At 37.8% G+C, this 17,787-nt stretch overlaps 1 protein-coding gene across 11 annotated transcripts in view; it reads left to right on the top strand.

Moving 5' to 3' along the window:
* Positions 1-17,787, top strand: part of UMAD1 (UBAP1-MVB12-associated (UMA) domain containing 1) — a 247,124-nt gene that overhangs the window by 124,216 nt on the left and 105,121 nt on the right. For 10 of the 11 annotated variants that reach the window (XR_008558143.1, XM_054726486.1, XM_054726481.1 and 7 more), the window contains exon 3: positions 965-1,032. Coding sequence is in view for 9 of the 11 variants with exons in the window: in XM_054726486.1 (XP_054582461.1) it covers positions 965-1,032 (68 nt within the window). In the remaining 2 variants the exon portion in view is untranslated. Of the gene's footprint in view, positions 1-964; positions 1,033-17,787 lie in introns of those variants that run through there. The other variant, XM_054726487.1, reaches the window with a different exon arrangement.

Below are 17,787 nucleotides of genomic sequence, written 5' to 3'. Positions count from 1 at the left end.
CTAACCTTTAGAATCTGCCAAGTATCTTCTGTGAATTTTGTAATTAACCTATTGTGGACATTCCTGAGCTGGCTTAGTTTTATGGGACAAGCAGTTTACAAATGACTAAGTTAACCTCTCATTATGCTTGAAAGAAATAGGCTAATTGTTTCTTTACTTACCCTGTGCTAATCACAGATCATTAGTGATAATAAATAAAAATAGGCCATTAACAAATTAGATTATGCTCAGACTTACCTATGTTTGTGTTTGTCCTGTGTCCTCGGAGCCAGCCTAGTCACCAACTTCATTTAGTAGCATAACTCACCCAGGCACAGCCTTAGGTGTCAAAGTATAACTGAGGGCCAGTTTATGAATTTATTCGTTATTCTTTCCTGCTGTAAAGCTTGTTCAACATTTGGTTAATTATTACATTGCAAATATATGTATCTACTTAGAGGCAAATCTACAGATATACAAAACCTTATAAAACAAACATTATAAAAAACTAATTTGGAGGGCAGTTATTCAAGACTTTTAATTTGAAAATAACTTGCCTTCTTTAAATTATAAGCTTTCCTAGTTTATTTGAAATATGACCTGATTTACAAAATTATAAGCTTTCCTAGTTTATTTGAAATATGACTTGATTTACAAAATGTGAATTCACTTCATTTGTCCAGTGTAAACCTTTATAAAACAGGATATATTTCTGGTTTACATTGTATGTATGTGTGTGTGTGCATGTGTGTATATATGTGTATGTGTGTGTGTGTATATACATATGTATATATGGTAGCTGAGACCTCAATAAAATCACTATTCTTAAAAATTCACTTATTTACTTTTAACAAAGGAAATAGTAGTTGATTCCCTAATGTGAAACATATAATATCAAAAGATATCTCAAAGAAATAGAAGACACTTTGGCCTCAATAAGATGATAAAGTTTCTTTCTTTCTTTTTTTTTTTTTTTGCTTCTTAGGAGATACAGAAAATGAGCAGAGAATGGCAGCAAGAGGTAAAACTTCAGAAGTAGAAGGCGACCAACCGGTAAGTGAAACTCCTTATGAGTCCTTTTGGGGCGAAACTGAACAAGTCACGGTGACTATATGTTTCTCTGAGGATGAACAATCACTCTACTCTTGCTATGAAGACTGGTGTCTAGGTACCAAGAAACAAGTCATCTGCTCTAAGTCAGGGATGACAATACAGCGTGACTTCCCAAGTGCTAAGCTTTCCTGGTGTTGGAAATAGAAACTCCCTGCTGGAAAAAGAGAAATAGAGAACTCAGGTTAAAACATTTGAGCTATTTCTATTTGAGTGGTTATTTTCCAATACATTTGAATAAATATATAATGTATGAACGTATAGGGGAAGGTTTGAAAATAACCTTTTGAGAACTATGTTACATTACCATTTCCAGCATCAAAATACAGTTCTTGACTTTGTTCCATAGAAAGACTAGGGCAGTGGTCAGCAAACTCATTAGTCAACAGAGCCAAATATCAACAGTACAACGATTGAAATTTCATGAATAATGATGAATTGTAAGTAGCCAGTAATATGTGTTTTAAGAAGAAATATTTTTATTTTTTATATTCAGATTTTTCATAATGAATGAATATTTTATAATCAAGAAAAACTTATTTAAAGAGAGATGTAGGGAGGAAATTTATGTAGAGGAAGAAAAGTGTCATGTTTCCCATAAGACTGCATTAGTTTTTCATCCATGCGTACAACATATATTTATTAAACACTGACTGTCTTCAAGGCGCCGTGTAAGGAGTATACAGTGGTGAAAAAAAACCAGATACAGTGACAAAGAAATACGTTCCATCTATACATTGAAGTAGCTTGATCTCTTTCATTTATTCAAACATTTTGTAACTAGTGATCATAAGTAGCATCTTGGATGGGAAATAAAGGTTGGTGTATTTGACCTTTGGGAAAGAACCACCAGAATGGTTTAGAAATCATCCATAATTATTGAGTTTAATTGCTTAGTTATGGGATTCACTGGAAATGTCTAAAGTACTTGATTATCTTTCAAAGTTGATTCATTGATGGAAATAATTCCAAGGTTAATAACTCTTAATGGAAGAAACTTTTGAGATTATGATCCTCCCATTTTTCAAACTAGCTCATTATTGTGCTATTTTGTAGTCTATTATACAACCAGTTCTTAAAGAGTGGATTTACTATACACTCATGCTGTAAGAGGTATTTCAGAAGTGCCTTCTATTTGAGTAGCAGCTAGACATTCAGAGGGTAGTGTTTGCTATCAGAGAGCTTACTTATGTAGCAAAAAGTAATGGGGAGACTGCAAATGAGAACACAGGGGTAAATCCAGTATGAGAGTCTGATAATAAAGTTCTTCAGAGTCTATGTGTGATTTGCCACAGAAAAGCCAAATAATCATTTACCTCAACCTTAAGTGTCTAAAATGGAATTCATTATTCCTCTCCTTTAAAGACCCCAAAACAAAAACAATGCTGCATGTTTCCCATCACCCCCCCTATCCCATAGTCTCCCTTGATCAGTCAAGGTAAATCTTAACCAGTTTCATGGTTTAAGATTCTATGTAGCCCTGGCCTGTTGCTCAGTGGTTAGAGTGCCAGCGTGGACTGAAGGTTTGCAGATTCCATTCCAGTCAAGGGCACATACCTTGGTTGCAGGCTAGATCCCCAGCCCCTGTCAAGGCACGTGCTGGAGGCAACCAACGGATGTGTCTCTCTCACATCAATGTTTTTTCTCCCTATCTCTCCCCCTCCCTTCCACTCTCTCTATAAATCAATGGAAAAATATCCTTGGATAAGGATTAAAAAAGAAAATAAAGAAAAATAAAAAAATATTTTTATGTAGAGGCTAATGACTCCCAAAGTCTTATCTCCACCTAGACCTATCTCCTGAACTCTACACTATGTCCAAATGCCTACTTACCGTTCCACTTACAAGTTTCTAGACAGTTCAGCCTTTACTTGACCAGAGAAGAACGGTTGATTCTTGGCCCTGCCACCCTGAGCTTCTGTCTGCTTAACTTCCCACTAACTCTGTTGAATATTACCATCCTCCCCATAGTGGTTTAGAATCCAAACCCCTGAGGTTCCTGTCTTTCCCTCACACTCCACAGCCAGTCCATCAGGAAGCCTGTCTGTCACCTTGCCCTCTATGCCCAGAATCTGACCCCTTTTTAACATGGTACTGTTAGAACCAAGTCTGAGCCTCCACTTTCTCCAGGACTCTCTGCCTTCATTCTTCCCCCTTAAGTCCATTCTCCACACAGCACACAGAAATATAAATCAGATCACATCCTTCCTGCTGGCTGAGCTCCTGACTGTGGCTGCATGGAGTTCCGTGTGCGCTGCAGTCTCATTTTCCTCTGCATCCTCCAAGCCCCACCCCATCCCCAGCTGCCTTTCTGTCCCTGAACCACCTAAGCTCTTTCCCACCCCAGCCTCTGCATTTGCTCTCCCTTCTTTGCCAATGAGGCTTGGCTGCCTCATTATCCAGGTCTTCGTTCAGGTGTCACTTTTCATGACTGTCTCAGCTGGCGTGCCCTTCGCCCATCACTCTCACATAGCCCTCTTCTCCAGCATGTGTATCACCGTCTCAGATTATTCCTTTGTTTACTGCCCGCCTCCCCTGAATACAATGAAAACAGACCTCGTGTCTGTATATAGAAGGTGCTCAATAAATACACGTTAACTGGCAATCTATATTTTATTTAATGTCATCATCTGTCTGCCAAGTTCAAGGCCTAAAATTACCATTTTGACTCATCAAATGCATCATCAAGTCCTATTGATGCTACCTCTCAAATATCTTCCAAATCTGGTTCCTCATACTCTGACAAGGCCCTCATCTGTTCGCGAAACTATTTATTAGACAAGCAGTTTCTTTCCCAAACCTCTGTCTAAAAATAGCAAGTTTTGTTACTTCTGACCCCCCAAATGTCTTGAAATCTGAGGAAAAAAGCTTAACCCTAAAACCCTGTTCGAATGTCACCTCCTTTGTGAGCTCTTTTCCCTGCTCCCTCAGCCAGAGATGACTACCAGGTCCTGCTACCACTCGTGTTGTCTGGAGTACACCTTAATCAGCGTCATAGCCTCAGCCACTAAGGAACTGTTCCGCTTGTGGTGTGACACTGTCCCTGCCAATGATTTCTGGATGGATAGCTGAACAAATAAGTGGTCCCCTGCAAGTGCTGTTTTATGAGCAGATCCCTTCCTTAAATTCTGTTTTCCACCTTCTATTTTAAACACACAATTGTTTTTTCTCTCTCTCTAAACAATAATTACATTTCTTAGGCGTTACCCATTTAAAAAAATCTGTTGATTTACACTATTTTTGGCACTCTTACAACATCAGCAAGGAAAAGCGTAATGATTGTAGTTAGTTTTTTAAAAGATATACATCAGATTAAGAAGTGATTCTTGTACCTAGCAGGAAAGATTCTCATTATTTTAATTTTTAATGGCTATACAAGAAACGTTGAAATATTATTTAGTATGAGAACATATATGGTAAATTAGTATGGATTCTGTAAGGCTTAAAAATAACACCCTTAGTTGTCAAAATAGAACTCATTTTTTTCTAAGGACCCTTTGAAGATGGCTTTTAGTATAACAAAATAAGGTTTTTGGAGAATTCAGATACACATGTAGATTGCTTACTATTTTCAGGGAATTGTTAGACCTGGGGTGGAGAGGATATAGAGATAGATAAGGCTCTGTAACTCGCACTTATAGAAGCAGAAATTTTCTATCTATTCATGGACAATTAGAAAACTCTACGAGTCACTAAACTGGAATAAAATAACTGATATTTCAACAGAGGAAGAAATATCATTAGTGAGAGTCAAGAAAGACTTCATGCATGATGTATTTTGAACCATGACAATTTTTTATTATTTATACAATCAATTTTTATATTACCAAGATAAATTTTTGTGAAATAAAATTCTTCATTAAGAACAGTTGAAAAATACAGAAGCAAATTATGGTATGTAACTTCCTTTTCAATGACAGATAATAAAGGGTTACAGAAATATAATGTGTCTGTGCTACACTGTAGTTTTTTTAATGGAAGTTAAAATATTTTGTTAAGTAGTCTGTGATTTTTTCCCTTACACTTTGCAGCCCAGGTATACTTCAAAACTGTGTTCCCTCTCCAAGACCAGCTCTCTCACTGACATCACGGAAATTCTAACATCTAGAATTCTAACATCTAGGTGGAATATAATCTGAAAAAAGGAGATCTAGTTTAGGCATCAAATAAGTTAACTTTTACAGAGTTGAATTATGAGATATTTTAATACCTTTCCACAAAAGACTATGAAAAGCAGCAAATTTATTTGCATTGAGTGCTGAGTGGGACCTTTTACTTTGTGAAACTAAAAGTAATGCAGCATTCATTCCAGAAAATCATTTCTCAGTTTGTCTCTTCTTCACTCCCCCTCGCCGTTTCTCTCAATGATGACTTAAATTAGTTACTACTGTTTTTGCCTTAGTGTTCCCCAGATATGATCCCAAAGGATTACCACCTAAACTCTGAACTAATTTAGTCATCACATATCGTTTCTCTCAGATTGCGCTTTAGTCTGCATTTTAAGAGCCATTGGTAATTTTGAACAGAATTCACCATATTTTGGGTGTGTAGCGAGTGTAGGCTCCTGTAATCCTATGTTTGGGCTTACTAAAATTAGTCATTAGACTCTAGTACTTGGAGGGAAAAACTTATAATTTGGGACTGATTATGCAATTGGAGGACCAGCCACCTCACTCTGTTTCTGTTTGTTTTTTTCTTGCTGCCTTGTGGGGAGGGAGTTGTGATGGCACTGGAGCTACTTAGTGCCTCTGCTGGTCTAGGCGCCTGTGACACGGGGCTCCAGGGGGACAAGCCCACACATTCACTCACGGGAGGTCCGCTTTCAGTCTGTGCCATTGTGACTCATCTCCTCAGGGAATAAACATTACAAGTAAGCAAGGCATTAGTCATTCTTTTCTCATCGAAAGTCCTGGGCAGTGTTTTACAATGTGAATACGAGAACCATGTTAGCTACTAATTTACTAGTGGGCCTGTTCATGTTTGGTTTTGTATGTATATTTTGAGAGCTATGAATATGTAAATTTCAGGTATTTAATATAATTATATCCAATATTGATGACTACTATTTTTTAAATATATTTTTATTGATTTTTTTTTACAGAGAGGAAGGGTGTGAGGGATAGAGAGTTAGAAACATCGATGAGAGAGAAACATCGATCAGCTGCCTCCTGCACACGCCCTACTGGGAATGTGCCCGCAACCAAGGTACAAGCCCTTGACTGGAATCGAACCTTGGACCCTTCAGTCCACAGGCCGACGCTCTATCCACTGAGCCAAACCGGTTAGGGTGATGACTACTATTTTTAACATATACTTTTCTGTATTCTTTATTTTTTCCCTTTTTATTGAATTTATTGGAATGACACTGGTTAACAAAATTATATAGGTTTGAGTTGCACAATTCAACAAAACATCTTAATACATACTTTCAGATTGTGTTTGTTGAACTTAAGTTGCTTTTACTTGCACTACTAAAATTATTTTTTTAATTTGCACTTATTTTTAGTCTCCAAGACTGAGAAATATGTTTATTTATTTAGTTCTCTGGCCTAAAATAGCAAAATACAAAAACAAGCCAATAAAAATCTCCCCACAAAACCACAATTCCATTTGTATATTTGTCTTGAGTGACAACTAATTCACATATGCATATGGAGCCACGTATAAAATAATAACTAACAGATGGTGGAGCTGCAAAGTAGGATTTATAAAGATTATTATCAGTTGGTGGTATTGAGATCCTCTTGTGGTTATACTGACAGAAGACACAAAAATTACTTATAATAATAAACTGTGACACTAATATCCCCCCAACTTCTGTTAACCAAAGTAGCTTATTGCATATTTAATATAATTTCTTAATGAAGACCTAAAATAGTCTTATAGCCAATATGTACTAGGAAATTTAATAGACAGCAGTTACAAAAACAGTAATTAAGGCAGTAGCACCAACAGCAAAATATTTGCTAAAATTAAGTGCATATTAGAATCCCTGGAAAATTAGAGTTTGGGGGACTTGTTTATTGTCATTTCAACCACACTTCTCAATCTAGTACATTGTATTTGTTATGTTTTATTTGTGTATTTGTGAATAGTTCAGTTACATGTGGAACTCATAGTTCAGTCATTTAGGGAAAAGTTGATTTTTTTTAAAAAAGGCATGGAATGTACATATTAGTGAAACATTCATTTTTCCTCTAATGTGTTTTCATACTTCTTTTATGTCTTGTAACAGAGCCTTCAGACCCTACAGGGACTAATTTCCTTGTTGCTTTTATTTCAGATAGTCATTCAAATGCATGAAAATATCCATGAGCTTTGAGTTCCAGATGATGTAGACTTTGGTTGCCACTCCTTTAAAAGGGGAATAAGATTCTCTCATTTAAAACAGTTCTCTGTGGAAAAGAATTGGGGTTGCATATAGGTAAAGAGACTGGGGGAAGTGATTTTCAAGAATAGTATTAATAGCAAACATTCATCTACTGGATGCTAGGATTTCGATTTTAAGATTTTTTCAGTATAACATGGTATATAAGTTTATGAAATTAAAGTTTGGGGGTTATAAAGATGATTATGAAACTGATTATTCTCATAATATATCATAGTCCAAATACAAGTATAATGGGTATTGATATTGATGGCAATTTAAAATGGTACAACCCTTTTTGGAAAGCATTTTGGCAGTAAGTATCAAGAACCATAAAGATGTTAATATACTTTGACAGTAATTCCATTTTAGGATTCTGTTCTAAGAAAATAATCTTTTAAATCCACAAGAAGTTATATGTGCAAAAAGATCACAATCCACTCAATGGAATATTTTTCACTTTCGTAAGTGAAAGTTATTATTTTTCAATAAAATGTAGACTCGTGGTTTCATAATTTTAGTTAACAATATAAGGTACACAATTACATATACAGTATAATTGCTGCTATGGAAAACTGCAGAAAAGGATGGTGTAATACATGGAAACATGAAGCGTAGTTGCCTTTGGGATGATAGATAGGTAAGTTAAATCATCCTTTCCAGTGTTCTGATTTTCCAATTTGTCTATAATGAGTGTATCTTATATTTTAAATGACAGTGAGGTTGGTGTGAGGAAGCAATGTATTCACTCAAGGGAAGTTTTGCTTAATAGAAGAACTATTTTATAAGGCACTAATACCAATCCAGTAATCTATTGAAGGTGATCTTTAGGAGATACGTTGGTTCATTTAGGCTTAAAATTCCTTAATTAGTTGATCATATTAGCATCATATCTGATCACAATTTGTCAAAATACCTGCTCTCTCACCCAGGGGACTTTTCAGCAAGAAGAAGGATAAGGTGGCTTGGAGGTTATTTTTCACATCCCTTTGGAAGTCACATGGCCCAAACTTTTCTCTTGATCATCCTGACTGTCAATGTCATTATATCAGTTAGTCATATTCCCCTCCCCCCCCCAAAAAAAAGGTGTGGGCTACTGGTTTGATCATGTATTTGTCTAAAAATCTTGCTTTTTCCTTTACTAGTATATCTATGATGCTGAGACTCTATTTGAAGATATTAATTTCTCCCATTATAACAGTTTATGAGAATATAATTTTGTCAGATGAGTGTGAGGTTCTTTGTTTTTCTTAACACGTTAAGCGCCTAGCCTGTTTTGTCTTCCGGACGGAAAGTATAGTGTCAGACACCGGTGACTGACATGGCGCTTAACGTGTTAATATAAAACCCTTTCAAATTGCTGATTTACTGGAAGGTGAAGTTGGATTATTGTCCTTTTTATGTCAATTAAATGGTAAATTTAATTTTTTGATGTGTTTATCCTATGTATGCATGATACCTTTTCGGAAGAAGATGTTGTAAAGTGCATTTCTCCAAACTTTATTTTCATTTGAATTACTGGGCCAGATGATGTAGTAGAAAGTGTATTTTTGCTGGATTCCTCTGCTCACCAAGTGTCTGATCTAGAAAAAGTTGCTAAGCTTCTCTTCAACTTCAGTTCTTAGTCAGTGAAGTAGGTTGGTTAGAGACCTTTTCCTCCCAGGAGTCCTGGCTCCTTAACTCTTTGAACAGTGATTTGGGATTTTGCCACCAAATGCCAACCTTCATACTACTGCTTTGATGGGCTGTAAAGGAAAAAGCAGGGAGGGGACCTGCTACATAATGAAGATTTGGGGCATTGATTAATGGAGCTTTCATGCTTGTTAGGAAGGACTTGTCCCGTGGTCCTTATAGGTAAAGTGTCAGACTGCCAAAGCCACTCCCAAGACCTTTGCTCTTGCTTACAAAGTCTGTCTTTGGAAATGATAAATTTGGCCACTTTAAATCTATAAATCCTTGACTTTTATATTTGACAATCAGATTAGCATAGATTGTTGACTGCTCAAAGCATTGGCGAGATGAATTAACTTGAGGCATGCTTATTGGAGTTTGTTAATATCTTTTCTGTTACTTCAAATTTGTATGATTTTGTTACCACTACATGGTTGTCCTAATTTCAGTTTTGCTGGAAAAAAATATATAATTGAAAGGTCATAATTCTGGTATTTTTCTGGCTTCCATTGGGGTTAACTAGCACAGTGAAACATAATGTTCATTCATTCCAGCCTGTAAGGCCAAAATATGTGAGGTGTATGAGAGCTGCCCCTGTTCCCATCCAAAATGCACATATGGTGTGGGTAAGCCAGTAATGTGAGTTTTACGCAATGTTTCTTGCTCGTGTACACAGTCTGTTGCTCAGCACCAATTATTTCTTGCCAGAAACCTGCTAACCTGCTGCTCTGTAGCTCTGCTTGATGAAGCTAGGTAGCGTCAAGTCACCACGATGATATTTATTTAACTTTAGCAATCTGAGTTTGTTGAAGTTATATCACTTTCACCGCCTACCTCATCTGTTGATTCATTGCAATTGATTGCAATTAGAATCAGAACTGGAACCTTGTTACTCCTTCATGGAGCTACATCAGACCTAACGTGTGTTTATTCTATATGTTTAGGAGGAACCGTAATGTGGAAATACTAGCTTTTTGCTTCACAAATCTAGTCTTCTAGCTCCAATTTAGAAACCATTATTTAAAAAACCATATGGAATATTCTGTTTATGTTTTGGTAGTCATTTCCTTGTCATATTTCCAGCTTTCACTTTTGTCATTTTTAAAAACCACAAACCCAGCAGGGTGAGAGGGCCATGTTGGGAGAACAACTGTTCCCTATTTCCCACAGCCATCTTTTTCTAATCCCCTGTTTTTTAATTAGTAGCAAATGGCCCTTATTTTTTCCTCCTTTGGATCATGTTACCAGCCCTAACTTCTTGCAGCTACACAGAGAGTTTAAAATTGAAGCACAATCACGTTTATGTTGTCTTCACACAACTAGATATTCTTTTCGAAGGATAAATTTCATCCGACTCTATGCGTTGCGAAAGCAGCGTGCAGTTGTGTGCTTGGACTGAGAGTCATTTGCTGAATATTCCACTTTGTACCTTACTGAGGATCCTTTTCGTGAATATGCTCAATGGAGTACACCAATGTGAATACACAGAAAAAAAAGAATACTTTAGTTAAGCTCAGTTGAACTGACATAGATTTTACATTTCTTTCCAGAGCTAGCAGGCCCCATTCCTGCTAGCTCTGTTTTTTGTTTGTTTTTTATGGACTTCTGTGTTCTTCTTACCCTGTTCAATAATTGGCATTAATTTCCACCCATTCAAGGACTGTTTAATGTCCACTTTGGGGATGTCATATTCTTAGAAACATGCCCTTTGCACATTGCTTTTTAAATTAGTTAAGAAGTCATTATAGGTGTGAATTCATAAATTTTGTCTAACAGCAGTTATATAATAGAAAATGTATGTACGAGAACTTCCTAATGTAAAAGCTAAAAGCCATGGTTTTTATTAAGTAATAGCAACCCACGTTTCCCCTGCCTTTTTATGCCACTTGGAGAAAGAGAAGACAGGCATATACTATACCTCAGAGCACAGTGATAGCGGACTGAAGTACCATTTACATAGTAATAAAAAGCCCCCGAAAACGTCTCAGACTCTCTGAACTGCAAAGAGTCAGTAAACTGTTGCATAATCCTACTTCAGTTGGTTTCAGTTGGAGAATAATTGAAGGACGTTCTGTGTTTGTTCATCTCAGTACTCTGGGATTTATTGCTGGATGAAGCCAGCCCGGCAGAGAGTTGTCTCTCTCTACCTCATTGTCTTCATCCTGCACAGATTGCCTCCCCTGAACTGTTTTCAGCTTGATTGAGTAACGCTGTGAGAAACTATTGTGTGGATTACACTGTGGCATTTATTATGGATGCATTTTTACCAAGACAACATCTACTCCATTACATAGTTTTCCCTGTGTGAAGTCCTAGTTAGGTCTTCCGATTTCCTATTGCCTTTTTGCTCAGAAAATATTGTGTCTCTACTGAAGTGATAATATTCTTTTTCTTATAGCCATTGTGAATTTCTATCAAATCATTGTTTTCCATTTTCCTCTGGCAGGAGGATGCTCAGACCTAAATTTTACTAAATAATTACTAAATTAGCTCAATTTTAGTAATTATTTGGACCCTATAAACTATGTATCTGCATACTTTATTTTCCTCTTATCATGTACTATTCCCATTTTATTGCAAAAAGACATGCATTTCCCCCCCATATTTTTCCTGGACATGATTTTTAAATTTATTGTGAATTGTCTTGTTAGCTGCTTCATATTCACTGTGTAGACGAAAGAGTTAAAATGTTTTCATAAATATTTATGTAGTACTTATATAAAATAAGTCTATACTTAAAATGTGCTTTTTAATTTAAGGGATGAATAAATTTTCTTTCCCTCTTTCTTTAAAAAAGTCATCTTTGATAAAATTATGCGTAAGTTTTTAATTGTGAGAATATGTGACATTGGGCACCTTGCCTCCCCTCTTTCTTCCGTGCTCGGGCTCACACACTCATCTCCCATCTAGTGTGCCTTCTTCAGGGTCCCCGTTGACTGGAGGGCAGGGTGGAAGGGGCTTCCTTTCCAGACCCTTGCCCTGCCCCGCTGCTGTCAGGCAGCGAGCACCTCAGGTGTCTGTACCTCACACCACCAGCCACATCCACCACTTCAAGGGCTCCTCCTACACCACTTGTGACTTTCATGCTCTCGATATACTTTTTAGAGGGTTTACCTGTTGGAGCTTAGATATCAGTGTGGAGGGCCTAATTTAGAGAGACCTTATCCTGGGAGTAATGAGTCCTCACACTAGTGGATTCACAGAACCCTGCAGTAGCATGGATGGCGGCCAGAACGTGAACTTGGTCAGCAGACAGACTCGGGGCTCAGATCTTGGCTTTGCCAGGTACCTTTGGTGCCTTTGATAAAGTTCTCAGCCTCTTCTTGTCTTTTTGCAATAAAATGGGAATGGTACTACTTACCAGTAAGAATGAAATGAGCCAATATGTAATATTTATATGTCAATATACATAATAGTGTCTGACATATACTGGACAGTCAATAAGTGTTAGTGTGTGTGTGCGTTTAATTCGAAGGAAATTATGATTGATGCCTTGGAAGTCATGCCAGAGTACAGTTGAAGGGCTTAAATTAGTTAGGAATTATGCTCAGATGAGAGTTACTGAGACCTGTCAGGCAGAGGGTTCAATTTAGGGCTTTATTTTTCCCAGGTGTTGAGAGAGAAGAAAAGAAAAAAAAATTTTCTTTTAAATGTTGTATATTCAGATTTGAGGATTAAATACTGGCACATCTCTGTCACTTATTTTCTACTAATGATCATTCCTGCTCAGCTCTTGAAAATGGTGTGTTGGGTTTCACTTTAGCATGCAAGCCCTTAAGCTGTCTTTTGTTGTTTCATTAAGGGCCAAAGAGCTTATTAGCCTGGAATTTAATGTATTTTTGGTACTAATTTGTTTTTAGTTATTCTCTTCTTGATTTTTTTTTGGGGGGGAACTCTTTTCATGAGGAAACTTAGGAGTCTTACCAATTACTCATAAACCAGTTTGGATTTAAGAATTAGATAATATACTACTTTGGAACATTATTACTCAAATAGCAAGTGGTAAAGATGTGAATATTGCTCTGAATCTTGTGTGAAGTGGCTGATAACTAAATCCTCAGAGGAAAACTAAGACTCCTGAAATTTGAGATAGGATCAACAATGTGCCCAGGGAAGACAAATAGTTTACTATGTAAATACTTGCTATTAATAAAAGTTAAGCATGACCTTCTTAGGATCCAAGCTCTGTTTTCAGCAGTATAGCTCTTCTTGTGTTTTTACTGTGTTCATTAACACAAGGAACAGGTAACCTCCATAGTGGCTTGGGATTTGTCTCGCAGGAAAACGTTAGGTAGTAATTAAGAAAAAGGGGTTTTTAGTTTGTGAAATTATACTTGTACTGTCCAACATGGTTGCTACTTGCCCCATGTACCTCTTGAACACTTGATATGTCACCAGGTCTGAATTCAGATGTGCTGTAAATATACATACTGGGTTTCAAAATCTTGGTGTTTACAAAAACCATGAAATATCTCAATACATTTTGTTGGTTACATGTCACCATGAAAATATTCTGGATAGACTACATTAATAGAAAAGAATATAAAATTAATTTCACCTATTTTGTTTCACTTTCTTACTATGGCCACCAGAAAATTTAAAATTACACGTGTGGCTCACCTTATATTTTTATTGGACAATGCCAATCTAATAGGTTAAGAAAAACACACCTCAGTCTGCAGACTTTAGTTTTAACAGCATATTTGAACAGTTGGTCCTTTTGGAGGTCTGGGAAGCCCAGTTCCTCGGCTCCCTTCAGGCACCGCAGGCAGCGGGGCTATTCTTTGCCATCACCAACCCTGATCCAGTTGGCTGATCGTCCTGGGGGGGAAAGTGCTGCTGTGTGGCTGTGCCGTCCCAGTGAAGGAGCCGCACCTACTGCTTCTCGCATTTCCACCCTCTTCCCCGGTGGCTCTTACATGGTTAATAATCAGTTGATACTTATAGTAGCATAAATCTAAGTAATGCTGGTTTTCAAACATCCAATTCATGTTTCCACCTACCATAAATTACGGTGTGCCATAAATGATCATGGCCCATCTTATTGACAACCCTGGAATAATATTTTGTCACTATATTACAGATAATATTCATAACCAAAAATGAGTTTTTGATTTTGTTCTTGTATACGAAACCTGCCGAAGCAGAATCTACATGTTGGGGCTAGGACGCAAGTATTTATTCATACTCAGCCTCTCTTTCCCAGGGAGGTTTAAGTATTTTTTTGTGTGAAAATAAATCATATAAAATATATGTGTACTTCATTTTAAATTCTTTAATGTTTGAACTGTTCGACACCAACCTACAGGGTCTGAAAGCACTGGTAAGTAGAAGGGAGTCACATTATGCTAGGCAGAGAGAGGCAGTTGAATAGACTTGGATGATAATAAAACCTGTAAAGGTCATTTTGTGAAGATAAATGTAATACTTGAATTAGTCATTTACTTTCTCTGAAAAAGTAATAAGTTAATCTTGTTCCAAAAAAAACCAAAAACCCTCCCAGACGGGTAGTTTTCTTTTTAAAGCCTTTTCATCTTAGGCAATCTTTTGTATATCATGCAAAGGACCATACAATTAGCATGAAATGAGAGCGCTTTTAAATTTGATGAATAAGGGCTCTCTTTTCTCCAGCTGATATGCATGCAAGGTGGAGGTCTGGATCTCACCAGCAGACAGGGCATTTGCTATCTACTCGAGAAGTAGCTCCCTGTTTATATCTGCGCCTTAATGAGGAAAGAGGTCTGGAAGTAATAAAAGTGAGCTGAAAGTGCATAAAAAATAGCTACAATGCCATAGTGTGTGTAAATGCTGCAGGTTTGGACAGTGGTCTTTTCACCTTGCCCTGCATTCCAAAGATGGCCCTCTGTTTCTGGCAGTTCATTGAGGACATTTTAGTAAGAGCTCCATGAACATGAAAAACATTTGGGGGGCGGGGGAGCTTGTCTTCTCTGTCATTTATCATGAAAGTATGCTTTAACATTTTATTTTTCTAAGTGCTATCTCTCTAGAAAAGGTTGTGGGTTTTTTGGTTTGTTTTTTTGCCTCTACATTCTTGTGGGCTATTTGCTTTTTAGAAATACTTGTCTTTGAGTTTATAGTACTTATTGTCAATGAACATTTTTATTCTTTCTGATAGTAGTAATATCCTGTCTTATTAATTAGGAGTGTTACCCCACCCCTGTTTTAAACAGGGCACAGTTTAGCCCTTGACTGTTTGGCTCAGTGGATATAGCATCAGCCCTGGGACTGTAGGGTCTTAGGTTTGATTCTGGTCAAGGCATGTATCTCAGTTTCAGGCTCTTTCCCTGGCTCCAGTGTGGGAGGAAACCAATCGATGTGTCTCTCTCTTTCTCTCCCCCTCCTTCCACTCTCTCTAAATATTTAGAATAGAATAGAATAGAATAGAATAGAATAGAATAGAATAGAATAGAATAGAAATCAATGTAAAAATATCCACGGGTGAGGATTAACACAAAAATGAAAATAATCAGGGCATAGTTTTTTTAAAGATGAGTTTCCTAATATTGTTGGGAAAGTTTTTATAATTTACTAGTCACATATGCTCACATTTTCATACTGTTATGCTTCATAATTCCTTCATTTGTAGCTAAAACATTTCCTATTATATACAAGAAATCAAAATTCCATAAATAAGATGAATAGATGATTAATTAAGCCAACTTTTTTCCCTTAGAGTACCACTATAACTAGGTCTGCCCGATTTAGCAAATAAAAATACTGGATGCCCAGTTAAACTTGAACTTCAAATAAATACAGCGGATAATTTTTTAGTGTAAGTTTGTCCCATGTAATATCTAGGTCATATTTAGACTTAAAAGTAATCCATATAATCTGGAAAACATGATCATAACTCAGCTCTCTTATGAGCTTAAAGTAAGGTAAATTCTATGCTTGGACCTCCTACACTTGCTGTTTGCTGGTCATCCTTCCCCAGCCCAGCATCAGAGATATTGTAACACAGGTGCAATTCTTTGAAGCTCAAGTGCTTCAAGTATGTGTCCTCATTTACCCCCATATTTTGGGGGAGATGGGAGGAGGCACACTCTATTCTCATCTCGCCTGCTTCTCATTTAATAAAAGAAAATGCTCTCTTATAAAGCAGCAATACTGATTCTGGAAGCTATGAGGACACCTGTGGCAGAGTTGGGATTCTGTTTCTCACCCACCCCTACTTTTCGTTCATTTAGTATGAAATCTCTAGCAGTAGAATTACAGATAAAAGATCTTTAAAAAAGGGAATTCAGAGAGGAGGTGCATTTCCTGTGTGCTTTGTAATTATGGAGGGCAGGTAGCTGAAAGTGACTTCCCTAATGAACACTGCTGTCCAGGTGAAAGATGGTCATTTCCGTTCCTTCTCTCGGCCAGGTCGCTGCCTGTTGTGATAGTGGCTGGCCCAGCAGTTGCCTTTGGTGTTATTTTTGGGCCCTGTAGTTGCATGTCAGGAGATAGGGGCTCTTAAGGGAATAGGTATTGTTGTTTTTTAGTGAATTTATTGGGATTACATCCTATATAATAAAAGCCTAATATGCTAAGTGTCTGGTCATCTGGTCATCTGTTCAACCAATCAAAGCATAATATGCTAATGATATGCTAAGGCCACTCAACCACTATGACGCACACTGACCACCAAGGGGCAGACGCTCCGACCGGTAGGTTAGCTTACTGCTGGGGTTTGGCTGATGGGGACTGAGCAAGATGGGCCAGACATGCCCTGGAGCCCTCCTGTGGACCCTACCTGGCTGGCCAATCTCTTGCATCCCTCCCCGGCCCTGATCATGCACTGGTGGGGTCCCTTGGCCTGGCCTGGGCCCTCTCCCAATCTGGGACCCCTCGGGGGATGTTGGAGAGCTGGTTTCGGCCCGATCCCGCAGGCCATGCCGAGAGACCCCACTGGTGCATGAATTTGTGCACCGGGCCTCTAGTTGGTTAATAAAATTATATAGGTTTTAGGTGTACAATTCTATAACTTACCATCTGTATATTCTATTTTGTGTTCACCACCCCACATCATGTCTTTTTCCATCACCATTTGTCCCCCTTTGACCCTCTCCTGCCTCCCTCCACCCCCATTTCCCTCTGGTAATCACCATACTGTTGTCTGTCATTTTGTTTTGTTTAATCCCTTCACCTTTTTCACCCAGCTCTCCTTCCCCCTCCCCTCTGACAGCTATGAGTCTGTTTCTATTTTGTTTGTTAGTTTATTCCATTCATTAGACTCTACACATAAGCAAAGTCACATGGCACCTCTCCCCTCAACTGGCCCACCCCACCCAGCACAATACTCTCCAGGTCCATCCACCCTGCCACCAAAGGCAAGGTCTCCCTCCTGCCCACAGCCCAGCCACATTCCATTGTGTGGGTTACAACACGGCTGCTGTATCGCCAACCTCAGGAGAAGACTTTAAATAACTTTCCTAAATGCTCTATCCAGCTTTCCCTTACATCTCATCGGCTACCTCTAGCAACAAGGATGGCGGGGAAATGCTATCAGGGAGGTTCGTGGCCACACACACAGCTATAACTAAAGAACTAGGGGAAAGCCCAGTGATGTGAATGTGTAATCTTATAACAATTCAAGCTAGGGCAATTACTCTGTTCTCTTTCTGCATTTATAATTCAAATAAAAAATATTTACAACT

Source organism: Eptesicus fuscus, chromosome 14 (assembly GCF_027574615.1).
Source record: "Eptesicus fuscus isolate TK198812 chromosome 14, DD_ASM_mEF_20220401, whole genome shotgun sequence".
NCBI classification, from domain to species: Eukaryota; Metazoa; Chordata; class Mammalia; order Chiroptera; family Vespertilionidae; genus Eptesicus; species Eptesicus fuscus.
This window is presented reverse-complemented; position numbering and strand designations above follow the sequence as displayed.